Genomic DNA, 15,460 nt, shown 5'->3' with positions numbered 1-15,460 from the left:
GACGCTTGAAATATACGATGGACACTGGTTAATGTATATATATTTTTTAGTTTCTATATCATAATTATCCTTTCCCGTTCATATCCAAAACACATGGGGCAGGTGAATTAGAGTGCATCTGTTTTAAACACCTCGGCACACACAAGGGTATAGTGTAGTCCAGTCGCCTTTGTTTCTCTAACGTGAGTTAGGTACCCATCAGAGTTGGGTGGTCAATGAAGTTCTACTGACTTGTACCTGAATTCGAACCCGCGACTTACGGTTAGCATCCTAGAGCTCTACCGCTAGACCCCACCGACCCTAGTTTCTAAATAAAATACTTTTATTTCTATTTCGTCCGGGGTCAGTGGGGTGAACCTACTCTGGAGAGAGTGGAAGGGGGGGGGGAGCTGCCACAGAAAAAGAAACATGAAAAAAACTCGGGTTTGATTTTGTTTCTGATCTCGTACCGTCGAGTGCACCCAAGGAAGTGCAGCTTAATAAAGTCAATTCTCAAATAGAGCTGGATGGGATATCTGACATTAGACACAATTTAGGAGGCCAACTGCAGCAAGGATCACACTTATGTTGGATACGCTTTAGAGCGTTTTAAAAAAATAAATATCAGACCTACAGACGTAACTCTTTCAAAGACAATTATGTCAGGAATTTATTACATAGTAATATAAGCAATCTCATAAGATTCAAACGATATGCTTTATGAAACTTCACGTACAGAACTACGTACAGTACAACATTACAGAATAGCGACATCATTATGTTAGTTAATGTTTGGTATCTCGCCTCAACACCGTTACGTCATGCTGATTATTTCCATTCTTGTAGGCGGGCTGTTCATCATGACATTCTTCCATTTCCTGGTGTTTGGGCTATTAATCTTCAAACTCCAAATATAATTTGTGATTGGTCTACTCACCATGAAATTCTTACATTTCCTTGTGGTAGGGCTATTCATCGTGAAACTCTAAATGTAACTTGTAGTTAGGCTATTCCTCATGAAATTCTTACGTAGCTTGTAATTGTGTTTGGGCGATTTATTATGAAGCATGTAATGTAACTTCTGTTTGCGCTATTCATCATAAACCTGTAACAGTTGTGCTATTCATCATGTAACAGTCGGGCTATTCATCATGAAACTGTAACAGGCGAGCTATACATCATGAACCTGTAACAGGCGAGCCATTTATCATGTAACAGTCGAGCCATTCATCACGAACCTGTTACAGTCGAGCCATTCATCATGTAACAGTCGAGCTATACATCATGAACCTGTAACAGTTGTGCTATTCATCATGTAACAGTTGTGCTATTCATCATGTAACAGTCGGGCTATTCATCATGAACATGTAACAATGAACCTGTAACGGTCGGGCTACTCTTCGACGACCTCCAGCTCTGACTGACTCCGACAGCCGTAGTAAATGATTGCGATGAGGAAAAATGCCACCGACAAGAAGTAGATGGAGACTGGTAGAGTTATGATTTGTAGACCAAACGCGCTCACTGTTTGAGGGAAAGAAATGACACGAGTCAGGCTGTTGTTGATGAAGAAAAAATTAGCACTAAGTGTTTTTACTTTCTCGTATACAAAGTATAAAGGAAGTATTGTAATAGTGTGTAAAAAAAATCGAAATTGAGATTTTCATAAATCTCGACGTATAACACCTCCTTTGAGTTGAAAAAACTATTGCAATTTAGTCCGTGTGTGTGTATATATATGTGAACACGATAACTTGAGTACCTTTACAGCAAGGTTGATGTAATTTCATATTTAAGTATAATATCAAATTTCTAGTTCTGTATCAACATTTTAGCGATTTCCGGTGACCGTAAGTGGAAATTCTACTTGGCGTTTTTCAAAAGACTATCACTTGAGTATTGTTTGAGATCGACAAACGATATTTCACAAATAGATAAAAGATCTAATTTTCTGCCTTCTGTCAAATTGTGAGTAATTTCTGCAAACTGGAAATAGTAATTTACGCTATTTCCGATTTATCAAAAACGCATCTGAATTTTTACTAATATTTCGCACTATTATACACACATTGTTTGCTGTACACTTGGTGAGCAATTCTATTTTCTACGAGATTCTTTTTTTTTAAAGTTTAAGTAAAAAAAACACACATAAAATCTAGCTTTTGTGTTTCACTTTTGAGATTCAGTTTTATTGATAAACTGAAAAAAAATTCGGTAAGAACGTGATGTCCGCTGCCGTTTGTAAAATAAAACGAGGGGGTGTTGCTCTACCAACCCGGCCAGTTGGTTAATCCACCTCTGGTCCCAACGATAGAATTACGTTAATATTTATAAAGAAACATAAAAAATGTGTATCTACAGCACATCTCTAGTGGTCTTGTATGTGCACTGTTCATCACTTCTTTAGATAGTTACTGTAGTAGTACTGTGCACCACATATGTAGTCACCTACTGTAGTACTGTTCATCACTTCTTTAGATAGTTACTTTAGTAGTACTGTGCACCACATATGTAGTCATCTACTGTAGTACTGTTCAACACATTTTAAACACATAACGTAGCAAAGTAAAGCCCCCCCCCCTCCTGTATAGTGGGTTATTGTTGCTGTTTATTACAAGTTGAATAGGCATTAGCTGTCGTTGTGTACCCCCATCTGAATGGCGACTTACCATAGCAGTTTTTACCGCGAGCGCCATATATACATCCAAAGTTACAGTGGAATTCGTCGTGCCTTTCACAAGATCCATTGCCTTCACAATATGGACAATCTGCAAAAGGACAATCTGCAATAGGACAATCTGCAATAGGACAATCTACAATAGGACAATCTGCAATAGGACAATCTGCAATAGGACAATCTACAATAGGACAATCTACATTAGGACAATCTACAATAGGACAATCTACATTAGGACAATCTGCAATAGGACAATTTAAAATAGGACAATCTGCAATAGGACAATCTACAATAAGACAATCTGCAATAGGACAATCTGCAATAGGACAATCTACAATAGGACAATCTGCAATAGGAGAATCTGCAATAGGACAATCTACAATAGGACAATCTACAATAGGACAATCTGCAATAGGACAATTCGCAATAGGACAATCTGCAATATGACAATCTACAATAGGACAATCTAAAATAGGACAATCTGCAATAGCACAATCTCAAATAGGGCAGTCTGAAATATGGACAACAACTTCAATAGGATAATCTTCAAAATGGACAAATGACGACATTTTATTCAAGAATATCACATCAATGACGTACAGCTAAACACGATTTGCCCTGAAATGACGTAATTTTAAATAAGAATATTACACCAATGACCTACATTTAAACACGATTTTTTCCACCAAAAATGGCTTACTTTAAACAAGAATATCACATCAATGACGTACTTTTTAAACAAGAATATCACACCAATGACCTACTTTTAAAAAAGAATATCACACCAATGACCTACATTTAAACACGGTTTCCTGTTCTACAAATAAAGTAGTTTAAACAAGAATATCACATCAATGACGTACTTTTTAAACAAGAATATCTCATCAATGACGTACTTTTTAAACAAGAATATCACATCAATGACGTACTTTTTAAACAAGAATATTACATCAATGACGTACTTTTTAAACAAGAATATCACATCAATGACGTACTTTTTAAACAAGAATATCACATCAATGACGTACTTTTTAAACATGAATATCACATCAATGACGTACTTTTTAAACAAGAATATCACATCAATGACGTACTTTTTAAACATGAATATCACATCAATGACGTACTTTTTAAACAAGAATATCACATGAATGACGTACTTTTTAAACAAGAGTGCGACGTGAATGACGTCCGGCAACCATTCAAACACGTCCCGTTTATTTGTTCGCACGATGAGTTTTGTTCGTTGCAGTTTATGCAGACTATTGCAAGAAATATGCAAGATTGTTCAAAGATTAAGTTATGTCGATTAAAAGTTTAAATTATTTTAGTTTATAGTGTGTGTTGTATATTTTGTAAAGATTAAGTAATAGGGTATGAGCGGCGGATTGCAACATTGTACTGGATAAAACAATGTAAACAAACCAGGAGTCATCTCCCCTAAACTTTCTCGAATATTATTATATAACACTACGGGGGATGCAACTCAGGATATAGACAATATTTTTAATCCATTTTAATTGCTTAAACTTTTTAAAAAAGAACAGAATCTCTTAGAAAAAAGAATTGCACACCAAGTGAATGCCAAAAAAAAAGATGTGCATAATAGTGCGGAATTATATTAGTATTTTATAAAATCACATGCGTTTTTTGGTTTTTTTTTAGATATGAAAAATATCGTAAATTACTACTTCCGTTCAACGGAAATTACTCAAAATTTGAAAGAAGGCAGAGAATTAGATCTTATACTTACAAGTGAAATTTCATTTATATATCTGAATTAGTACTCAAGTTATAGGCTTTGAAAAATTCAAAGTAGAAAATGTTCCACTTCCGGTTATCGAAAATCGCTCAAAAGTTGATACGGATCTACGATTTTTATATAATACTTGTATCTGAAATTTTATCAACCTAGCTGTAACGGTACTTAAGTTATCGTGTCTACACACACACACACACACACATACACATACACACACACACACACACACACACACAGACGTATGGACAAAATTGCAAAACTGTGTTTTTCCGACTCCGGAGGTATAAAACGTCGAGATTTGCATAAATCTCTTTTTTTTTTTTGCACGATTACAAGACTTTCTCTATACTTTGTATAGACGAGAAAGTAAAAATGGATTAACAATATTGTCTATACCCCAAGTTGCCATCCCCGTAGTGTTACATAAGAATATTCAAAAAAGTTTAGGGGAGATCACTCCCAGTTTATTTTTCTATTACATCCGGAGGAGGGGATAAAAAACTGTTGTTGACTTTTGTTGGAAGATCGAGTCGGTGAGTTTTGTTGTAAGATAGAATTAGTGCTTTTAGAGTTTTTGTTAAAACGTTAAGGTTGAAAGCCGCGTTAGTAATTTTTAACTTGTATTCAATAATTAGAGTTTGTTAAATAGTGATTTTTTAAAAAAATGCGGTATTGCACCAGCCTTTTTTTTTTACCCAACAATCATTGGCTTTTACTATACTCATTTGTTATTGTATCGAAACAATAAAGGGAGAGAACCCACTCTACTTACAGTGGTTGCAGTTGTTTCCCCTGTATCTGTGTGTACAGCCGTGCGTACAAACCCCGGTTAGCTTGTCACAAGACGTGTCCCCGGCACATTTGTTACATTCTGGGGAAATAAAATACTTCAGTAACAACTTGTCTCCAGAACATTTGTTACATTCTGGGAAAATAAAATACTTCAATAACAACTTGTCTACAAATGTATTACATTCTGAGAAAATAAAGTACTTTAATTCCCACCTACTGTATTGACAATGCTATCCGGAGTACTCTCAGCTAGATGTACCTACTCTATTGACAGTACTGTATGAAATACTCTCAGCTAGATGTACCTACCTTATTGACAATACTGTCTGAATAACTCAGCTAGATGTACCTACTGTATTGACAATGCTATCCGGAGTACTCTCAGCTAGATGTACCTACTGTATTGACAGTACTGTCCGAATAACTCAGCTAGATGTACCTACTCTATTGACAGTACTGTATGAAATACTCTCACTAACATATACCTACTGTATTGACAGCACTGTCTGAAGTACTTTCAGCTAGATGTACCTACTGTATTGACAGTACTGTCTGAAGTACTCTCAGCTAGATGTACCAACTTTATTGACAGTACTGTCTGAAGTACTTTCAGCTAGATGTACCTACTGTATTGACAATACTGTCTGAAGTACTTTCAGCTAGATGTACCTACTGTATTGACAATACTGTCTGAAGTACTTTCAGCTAGATGTACCTACTGTATTGACAGTACTGTCTGAAGTACTCTCAGCTAGATGTACCTACTGTATTGACAATACTGTCTGAAGTACTTTCAGCTAGATGTACCTACTGTATTGACAATACTGTCTGAAGTACTTTCAGCTAGATGTACCTACTGTATTGACAGTACTGTCTGAAGTACTCTCAGCTAGATGTACCTACTGTATTGACAGTACTGTCTGAAGTACTCTCAGCTAGATGTACCTACTCTATTGACAGTACTGTCCGAATAACTCAGCTAGATGTACCTACTGTATTGACAGTACTGTATGAAGTACTTTCAGCTAGATGTACCTACTGTATTGACAGTACTGTCTGAATAACTCAGCTAGATGTACTTACTGTATTGACAATACTGTCCGAAGTATCCTTTCTTACAGCCAATACAAGTCAGTTGCACATCGCATTGCTCGCATTTATCTGGACATCTGTAATCACAGTCCAGGCCGTATGCATTGGGGGCGCAGTCTGAAAGTTTGTCACATTTAAAAAGAAAATTTAAAAAAGAAAACGTTTTGCAGTGTGAAAAGTTGTTCACAAATTAAAAAAAAAAAATTATTAAAAACTAATTTAAAAAAAAACAACGTTTCAATAACAAGCTTTTATATGATAAAGTTCTAAAAAGTAAAAAATAAACGAGTTTCTTTAAATATCTAATGAAGCATGACTACTTAAATAACATTAGTGAAAATCGCGGGCCGCTTCTTAAAATCTTAGTAAAGGTATTCAATAGATAAAATGCTAACACACGATTTTCGTTATAGTTATTTGAATAGATAAGCATTGTTATATATTTAAAGAAATAATTTAGGCCTATTTTCTATTTATTTATTTTTTAGAGCATTGTTATCTAAAAGCTTTTGATTACAACGTTATAAATTTTTAAAAATTTCGATACGTTGAAAATATTCATGCATGTTTAAAAACAAATGTGCACTAAATGACACAATGTTCATATAATACCGCGGAAAAATAGCATTTTATATAGGAAATTTCAATTAACTCGTTAAAAATTAATTAAGAATCCAAATGCGTCAGATTCAATGTTACCTTGCATTGTGATCGGATATTGGCTCATGCCCCAAGTTTGAAAGAATTACAAATTTGGTTTCAGCTTCATCCGTTCGTATTTACGTGGGTGGAGGGGTAAGATTTATTCGCCCGTGTACCCTGGGGCTGAGCTTAACCTACCCGTGTATCCAGGGGCCAAATTTAATCAGTCAACGTACTCAGTGGATAAGCTTAATCTGCCGGTATATCGGGGTCCCATTTAAGCTTAATCCATCCGTTCCTCAATCTATCCAGCAAAACTTACCCCCAAAGGCCCGCAACTCACACAAGCCCAGAGTCTTGTTGTTAGCGGTCTTGTCATTCTACCCAGCAAAACTTACCCCAAAGGCCCGCAACTCACACAAACCCAGAGTCACGTTGTTAGGGTTCCTGTCATTCTACCCAGCAAAACTTACCCCCAAAGGCCCGCAACTCACACAAACCCAGAGTCACGTTGTTAGGGTTCCTGTCATTCTACCCAGCAAAACTTACCCCAAAGGCCCGCAACTCACACAAGCTCAGAGTCTTGTTGTTAGGGTTCCTGTCAATCTACCCAGCAAAACTTACCCCCAAAGTCCCGCAACTCACACAAACCCAGAGTCTTGTTGTTAGGGTTCCTGTCATTCTACCCAGCAAAACTTACCTCCAAAGGCCCGCAACTCACACAAGCCCAGAGTCTTGTTGTTAGCGGTCTTGTCATCAGCTTCCAGTGTGAGTTGGGTGACTGGCTTGTAGAGGTTCTGGGGGTCAGTCACTAGGAGGGGCAAGATCTCGCGCTTATGAAATACCCGGCCGCTGACCATGATGGATTCGTTGCCGGACACAATGCTGGTGGAGTAGGTGAAGTCACCTGGTGACAGATGGCAGGTGACAGGTGACGGGTGGTAGGTGGAAGGTGACAGGTGAGAGGTGACAGGTGAGAGGTGACAGGTGAGAGGTGACAGGTGACAGATGACAGATGACAGGTGACGGGTGACAGTTGACAGGTGACAGGTGGGAGTTGACAGGTGACAGGTGACATTTGACAGATGACAGATGACAGGTGACACTTGACGTATGATTGATGACAGATGACAGATGACAGATGACGGATGACAGACGACAGACGACAGATGACAGATGACAGTTGACAGTTGACAGATGACAGATGACAGATGACAGATGACAGATGATAGATGATAGATGATAGATGACAGATGACAGATGACAGATGACAGATGAAAGATGACAGATGACAGATGACAGATATGTGACACTTTCAAACAAAATTTGCGCCCACACAAACACAATTTTTCACAAGCTTTTCTTTTTAACTATTTACATTTTTATTACATGTATCTCACCTCTGTTTAAAACAATATAGTATCAGCAATCTAACGTGTCTTCTTTATTTTATTAAAATAGTTGGTGACAACACAAGGGAGCTGGACGTTTTCCCGAAAAGACACTTGCCCAAATGCCGTTTGCCCGAAGGCCGATTTCCCGAATGGACACTTGCCCGAATGCGACACACGCCGAATGGATAATTCGCAGACCCACAACACACACGTCTCACCTTAAAACACTAAGTGACAACACACCATCGTCTCACCTTTATTAACCTAAGTGGTAACAACACACCTTGTCTCACCTTTATTAAACCAAGTGGTGACCCTACCAACGTCTCACCTTTGTTCCAGATTGTGTAATAGTAGTTAGCGTACGCGTGAGTGCGGAACATAACTTTCCAGAATGGATTCTCTTTGGAATTCGAACTCGAACATGTCGCAACATTGCCATCAACAATCGCAGGATTTCTGATGGTCTTGTGCGAGATGACGCTGCTAAGTATGGCAAGGTTCCTACCTACAGGGACCATACACAAAGGTAGGCTACATTATAAGCAGAACAGGTGTCTGTGTCAGCAGTGTGTATTTAACCTTCATTTATTACAGCGACAAGCCCACATAGTAGAAACAGTGTAATAACAAGCCACATTGTAGGATGTGTGCGGCTACAAGCCCTAATTGCAGGATTAGTGTAGCCACAAGCCTAAATTTTAAGGTCAATGTAGCAAAAAGCCCAAATTGTAAGGTCAATGTAGCAACAAGCCCAAATTTTGAGGTCCAGTAGCCACAAGCCCAAATTTTGAAGCCAGTATAGCGACAAGCCCAAGTTTGAGGTCTGTGTAGCCACAAGCCTAAATTTTGAAGTCCGGTAGCCATAAGCCAAAAGTTTGAGGTCTGTGTAGCCACAAGCCAAAGTTTGAGGTCTGTGTAGCCACAAGCCCAAACTGTTTGGGCTTCTACCCATATGGTCTCCGAGTAGTGTCTGAGTGTTGATTTGATTCCGTCTTACGTGCTCCCAAGTACCTGGCTAAAGTTTACAATTTATTTAAAGCAAGAAGTAAACTGACTAGTACCTAACAATGGAGGCAAGCGAGTTGACGAGATTCCGTCCCCAATGTTGTTGACATGGAATAAAAACGTGCATTTTAAGATTTAGACCGTAAAAAAAAATAAAAAATAAAAACTTAAGCCTAAAATTAATTTAGAAATTTTATATTTTTAGAATAAATGCTATAAAAGTTGCAAATCCAGAGAACTTGAAAATAATTTGTTGAGTTTAAGGCTACATTTCTATTTATTTTCATCAAGCCTAAGTTAAAACCGGATGTTTCACTTTCGTAAGACAAATATTGATTGGCTGTACAGTAACTTAGCGATCGATAACTATTTGTTTACAAAACTTTGCAGATCAAGTTTTTAAATTACAATGCAAATTAAAAACCCCATGACCTAGTTTTCTATTTTTAGCTTACAATGTGTACAATAAAATCAATGATGGCCTATCCAATAGCAGGATGCCATTGTTTATGTCGCCATTACACGTGAAAACCAAATTGTTTTTGCTTTTTTTTTAAATTTTTATTTAGTTACCGAAAATATTATAAACATCAAATACATCCAATCTTTAGTAAAGTCCGAAAAAAACCAGATAGACAGGATTTTATAACCATATTAATTGTAACTACGCTGTGCATGATTTTTAAACTAATTTATACACCTCTCAAATACCTTTGAGAGTTTTCTCGCTCGTGTCCATTACGTCTTCTTAAGGATTCCATTCTTTATTTGGTATGTTTTCCTTTTATCAGATTGAAACTTTTCCAATATCTTTTACCTTACGTAGAGCTTTAAAATACATTTTTCTTTTATTGAAATTATAATTAGCATGGACTTAAAACTGAATGGAAAAAATTACTTTGACTCTCATGAATGCATGAACTATGGTGTACCAAGCTGTACATACCTGGACTGATGTACACAGTACACAAGCCGTTAATGAACTGTCCAGAGAGGGTCACCTTGCTGATCAAGTCGGTCAGCGTGCAGTACACGTCTAAGATGACGGAGCCGGATCGAATCCGCTGTTCGTCCTGACACGGGACCGCCCCTGCGCTGTTCTCAACTAGGATGTTCAGTTCTTCCTTCTTGGGTATCTTGTCAATGGCTGTTGGGGGTGGATGTTGGGGTGGATGTTGTAATGGATGTTGGGGTGGATGTTGTAATGGATGTTGGAGGTGGATGTTGTGGTGGATGTTGTAATGGATGTTGGGGGTGGATGTTTGGGGTGGATGTTGTAATGGATGTTTGGGGTGGATGTTGTAATGGATGTTGGGGGTGGATGTTGTGGTGGATGTTGTAATGGATGTTGGGGGTGGATGTTGTGGTGGATGTTGTAATGGATGTTGGGGGTGTATGTTGTGGTGGATGTTGTAATGGATGTTGGGGGTGGATGTTTGGGGTGGATGTTGTAATGGATGTTGGGGGTGGATGTTGTGGTGGATGTTGTAATGGATGTTGGGGGTGTATGTTGTGGTGGATGTTGTAATGGATGTTGGGGGTGGATGTTGTGGTGGATGTTGTAATGGATGTTGGGGGTGGATGTTGGGGTGAGCAGGTAATGCGTGTGGTCGAGCGGCTAGAGCAGGCGATTTTACAACGACAAAAAAAAAATCCCGAGTTCGAATCTTCTGGATGGAACTGTGTATAAGTAGGATTAACCCCGCGACTTAAAAAGTGTTTACGTCAGGTATTAGTGTGTTTAGACGTCGTGCGCGATTGAATATAGGAATCGAACTCAAGGGTTAATTAATTTTCGTGTGCTCTATCACTCGACCAAACCCTCCCTTAATAATTTAAAACATCGCCATTTTAAATTAAAATCTTTGTAATTTATTATTTTTTATTTTAGCTCCAAACAACATTATGAAAGTACAGATAGCCTACTTAAAATTCTGTAACTAGAGTAGTGTGTGCTCTAACACTCCAACAAGCCGTCCCCTAGTAATTAAAAACGTGACCCATTTTAAATTAAAATTTTGTTCTTTTTTTTTTTTTTAATTTTAATTCCAAACAATGTATATGAATGCGCAGGTACTCCAAATTCTATAACTAGAGTAGTGTGTGTTGACTTGTGGCTTTATTCAGAGGCGTAGCGAGGGGGGGGGGGGCGGGGGTGCGGACCGCACCGGTGACACCATTTAGGGGGGTGACACCAAGGCAAAAGATAGTAAAATATATGGAGAAAAATTTTAGGGGGAAGGGTGCACATCGAAAGTGTGAAGGAGGGGGGTGGAAATCGAAAGTTCGAGGGGGGTGCAAATCGAAAGTTCGAGGGGGGTGGTGTGCAAATCAAAAGTTTGAGAAAGGGGGGGGGGTGCAAATCGAAAATTGAAAGTTTGTCCCCGGGAAGAGTCGCTACGCCTCGGGGGGGGGGGGGGAGGGGTGGTGACACTATTAAGTGCCGCACCGGGTGACACCCGACCTCGCTACGCCACTGGCTGTATTCATTCTCCTTACGTTGGTAGTGGTAGAATCGTATGAACCGGAAGTAATGGTTTCTTTCAGGCCAGGAGAAGGAGACGGGCAGGTGGGAGGAACGGAGGCAGGTGGTGGTGTCGTTATCGACTACTTGTGGGGATGTAGTCGATGACTGCCGGGCGATGTCGTCTGAAAGGAGGAAGTGGGGGTAGTGAGTGGTGAGGAGCGGGTGGGGGGGGGGGTGAGTTGGAGGAGGTGGAGGGGTGAGGAGGGGGTGGGAGTTGGTGAGGGGTTGTGTGGGAGGAGGTGGAGGGGTGAGGAGGGGTGGGGGTTGGTGAGGGGTTGAGTGGGAGGAGGTGGAGGGGTGAGGAAGGGGTGGGAGTTGGTGAGGGGTTGTGTGGGAGGAGGTGGAGGGGTGAGGAGGGGGTGGGGGTTGGTGAGGGGTTGAGTGGGAGGAGGTGGAGGGATGAGGAAGGGGGTGGAGTTGGTGAGGGGTTGTTGGATGAGGTGGAGGGTGAGAGTTGAAGGGTGGGTTATGAGGGATAGGGGTGGTGGGGGGGTTGAAGGGTGAATCCCATCTTTATGGGTAAAAACACATCCCTATCTTTACACTTGAACCCCATCCGTATAGTTGAACCCCATCTATAGAGGCGAACCCCATCTGTATATTCTAACCCCATCTGTACAGGTAAACCGCATTCTCATCTTAACATTTGAACCCGATTTGTACATTTGAGCCCCATCTGTTAATTGAACCCTATCCCCATCTTTACATTTGAACCCCATCTCTACAGGTGAACCAGATCTGTAAAGCTGAACCCCATCTGTATAACTGAACCCCATCTATACAGCTGAACCCCATCTCTACAGCTGAACCCCATCATCTTTACATGAACCCAAGACAGAACAAGCTGCTCACTCACAATACTGACACTTGTGACCAAAGTACCCGTCCTGACACAAAGCCTCCCTCAGACAGTCTCCACTAGTACGGTCGCATGGTCCTTGACAGTGGCACTTGTACTTACACCGTACCTCACCAAAAAACCCATCCTGATCGCAGGCTAAACAATTGGATCTCCTTTTAAAATCTTACTATATATATATATATATATATATATATATATATATATATATATATATATATATATATATATATATATATATGTATATGTATATGCATATATATATATATATATATATATATATATATATATATATATATATATATATATATATATATATATATATATATATATACGCACACATAAACAGAAAGAGAGGGAGGGTGAGTTAGAGAGATGAACAATGATTTTTTTAAATTGACCTACTGTATTTGGAAATATTTTTTCAACTTTTTCTGAAGTCATAAGTCAACTCACAAGGTGTGACTTTGGTTATCAGGAGAACGAACAAGCCGATGACTTTGACACGCCCACGCAGCACTGTGTGGGGGGACCTGAGTTGACCTTGACACCTGTGTCGATGACCTCGCCTGTAAGAGTGTGCAACAGTTTACATTTGCATGTTTTATAACCTTTTACTTAGGTCGCAAAGTCCGTTTGTTTGTCTGTGGGTTTGTGGCAAATATTGTCACTTAATTTTAATCCACTTCTAATCCAACTATTCCATTCATTTTTCCCAGATATCTTCTTCTTCAATGACAATGTATGAATATCATTTTTTAAAATCTAATTAGACTGTTGATTATTCATTATAATTTAATTAAAAGATAACTGATATCTTCTTCTTTAATGACAATGTATGAATATCATTTTTTAAAATCTAATTAGACTGTTGATTATTCATTATAATTTAATTAAAAGATAACTGATATCTTCTTCTTCAATGACAATGTATGAATGTCATTTTTTAAAATCTAATTAGACTGTTGATTAATCATTACAATTTAATTAAAAGATAACTGAATTCAATAATAAAAGGGTAGATAACTAGCTAGACGTGATCGCTCTATCAGTCGGCTGAGCTGTGGTTCACGCCGAATGTTTTGTCACGGTCTGAGCGTCGCCCTTGAACTAAGGGCAAATAACTCTCTTTTAGAGCTATCAGTCAGGTTTTAACACACAGGGTTGTAGTCGTAGTGCCATCTTCATACAGAACGAATGAATAATTAGTAAAAAAAAAAAAAAGAAATATAAAAACCTTTATAATACAAGCTTTTAAATGCACTGAAAATAAGAAAATAAAACTAATGTGCTGTATTAAATAAAAAGCTTTGGTTGCTAATAAATATAAAAGATCTCATGAGATGTCATGAGATTTCATGAGCGGCTTGCTGTCATGCGCTCAACTCCCGACGGGTTACAGGAAAGATGCGCAACGGAAATTGAGCACACAAAAAAAGTGCGCAATGGCATTTTGCTTTTTGAAGTTGAGCTTTTATAGATATTAACAATGAGTAGCATAATAAAAACACTCGTCTTCAAGTCTAGACAATACTATGGATTATTACTATAATTATGTTGTATTTTCCCAATTAAACTGTTTATACAGTTTTCCATTTCGCAGCTTTTGGATTGTGCATTATTCGGTAAACCTTTCGATCATGCCTTCTAATATATTTTCGTATAGATGCTTTTATCTGAAATCATTTTAGTATCTTATAGGTGTTTTCAGTCAATATCGCCCCACCATCGAATAGACAACGCCTCATTACTTGGAATCAGAATTTATTTTTGAATTCTTTCCCTTGTTTAAAAAAAACAAAGAAAACGAAATTCGTTCATTAAATACATCACTAAATTCATCACTAAAATTTAAAAGTATTGTAAAACACGGTGCACTTTTTAATCATTGGCCGCATGTAATACAATTTAAATTACAACAAAACATAGCTTTAGAAATAACATTTACATTATAAAACATAGTAGTAACAAAATGAAGAAATATGTCGTGAAATGGTGCGCGGATCTTTGAACACAGGTGCTTTGACCATAGGGGGTTTGACCATAGGGGGTTTGACCACAGGTGTTTTCTCAGCAGATGGTCTCTGATCACAGGTGGTCTATCAACGGGTGTTTGATCACAAACGCTGTGTCCGGCTTTGATCATAGGTGTTTTGTCCACATAGGGTCTCTGATTTCAGGTGGTTTGTCCAATGCTGTCCATATATGGTAAGGATTTATTTTAAAAGTTGCTAAATCATATTTTAAATTGCGATAACCTAAAGGATTAAGATTTGCACTCAAGAATTTTTGCTTTAGCAAATGTGTTCACAAATATGTAGTCCCACTATAAGTCTTTCATTTGCATATTATTTACATTCGAGTTTACATCCGAGGTCGTCGCATCCGTGGTCGTGGCGAAAAGTACAAACTTGCCTTGTTTCCAGATGAAACTTGGAATCAAATGCACACGATTGGCGATGGTGTAGCACGAACAAATAACATTTGTGAAGGATGGCATTACAGTCTTCAGTCTCTCCTCCAATGTAGTCACCCAACAATGTGGCGTTTCCTTGAAGGTCTACAGATGGACTGCACACGGCAAAAGACAACTTTCTTGCAAGGTGTCGCAGAGGCAAGCTACCCAGCTGAGAAGCGATACAAGATGGTGCACGAAAAAGTACAGCGTGCTGTCGAGACATATGGTCAAACAGATGTACTGACATATTTGCGTGCTATAGCCAGAGGC

At 38.5% G+C, this 15,460-nt stretch overlaps 1 protein-coding gene across 1 annotated transcript; it reads right to left on the bottom strand.

Annotated features, from left to right (window-relative positions):
- Positions 1-1,372: 1,372 nt before the first annotated feature.
- LOC131939886 (uncharacterized) lies at positions 1,373-12,549 on the bottom strand. Its single transcript, XM_059298416.1, has 10 exons — positions 12,537-12,549; positions 11,846-11,995; positions 10,293-10,493; positions 8,670-8,846; positions 7,645-7,851; positions 6,294-6,419; positions 5,191-5,289; positions 3,817-3,918; positions 2,649-2,747; positions 1,373-1,503 (listed from the first exon to the last, which is right to left on the bottom strand). The coding sequence occupies exons 1-10, from the start codon at positions 12,547-12,549 to the stop codon at positions 1,373-1,375; spliced, it is 1,305 nt and encodes a 434-aa protein (XP_059154399.1).
- Between the last annotated feature and the right edge of the window lie 2,911 nt (positions 12,550-15,460).

Source organism: Physella acuta, unplaced genomic scaffold (genome assembly GCF_028476545.2).
Source record: "Physella acuta isolate Inbredline_101_S28 unplaced genomic scaffold, ASM2847654v3 ptg000299l, whole genome shotgun sequence".
Classification (NCBI taxonomy): Eukaryota; Metazoa; Mollusca; class Gastropoda; family Physidae; genus Physella; species Physella acuta.
Note: the sequence above shows the minus strand (reverse complement) of the source record. Positions and strands in the feature narration are given on the sequence as shown.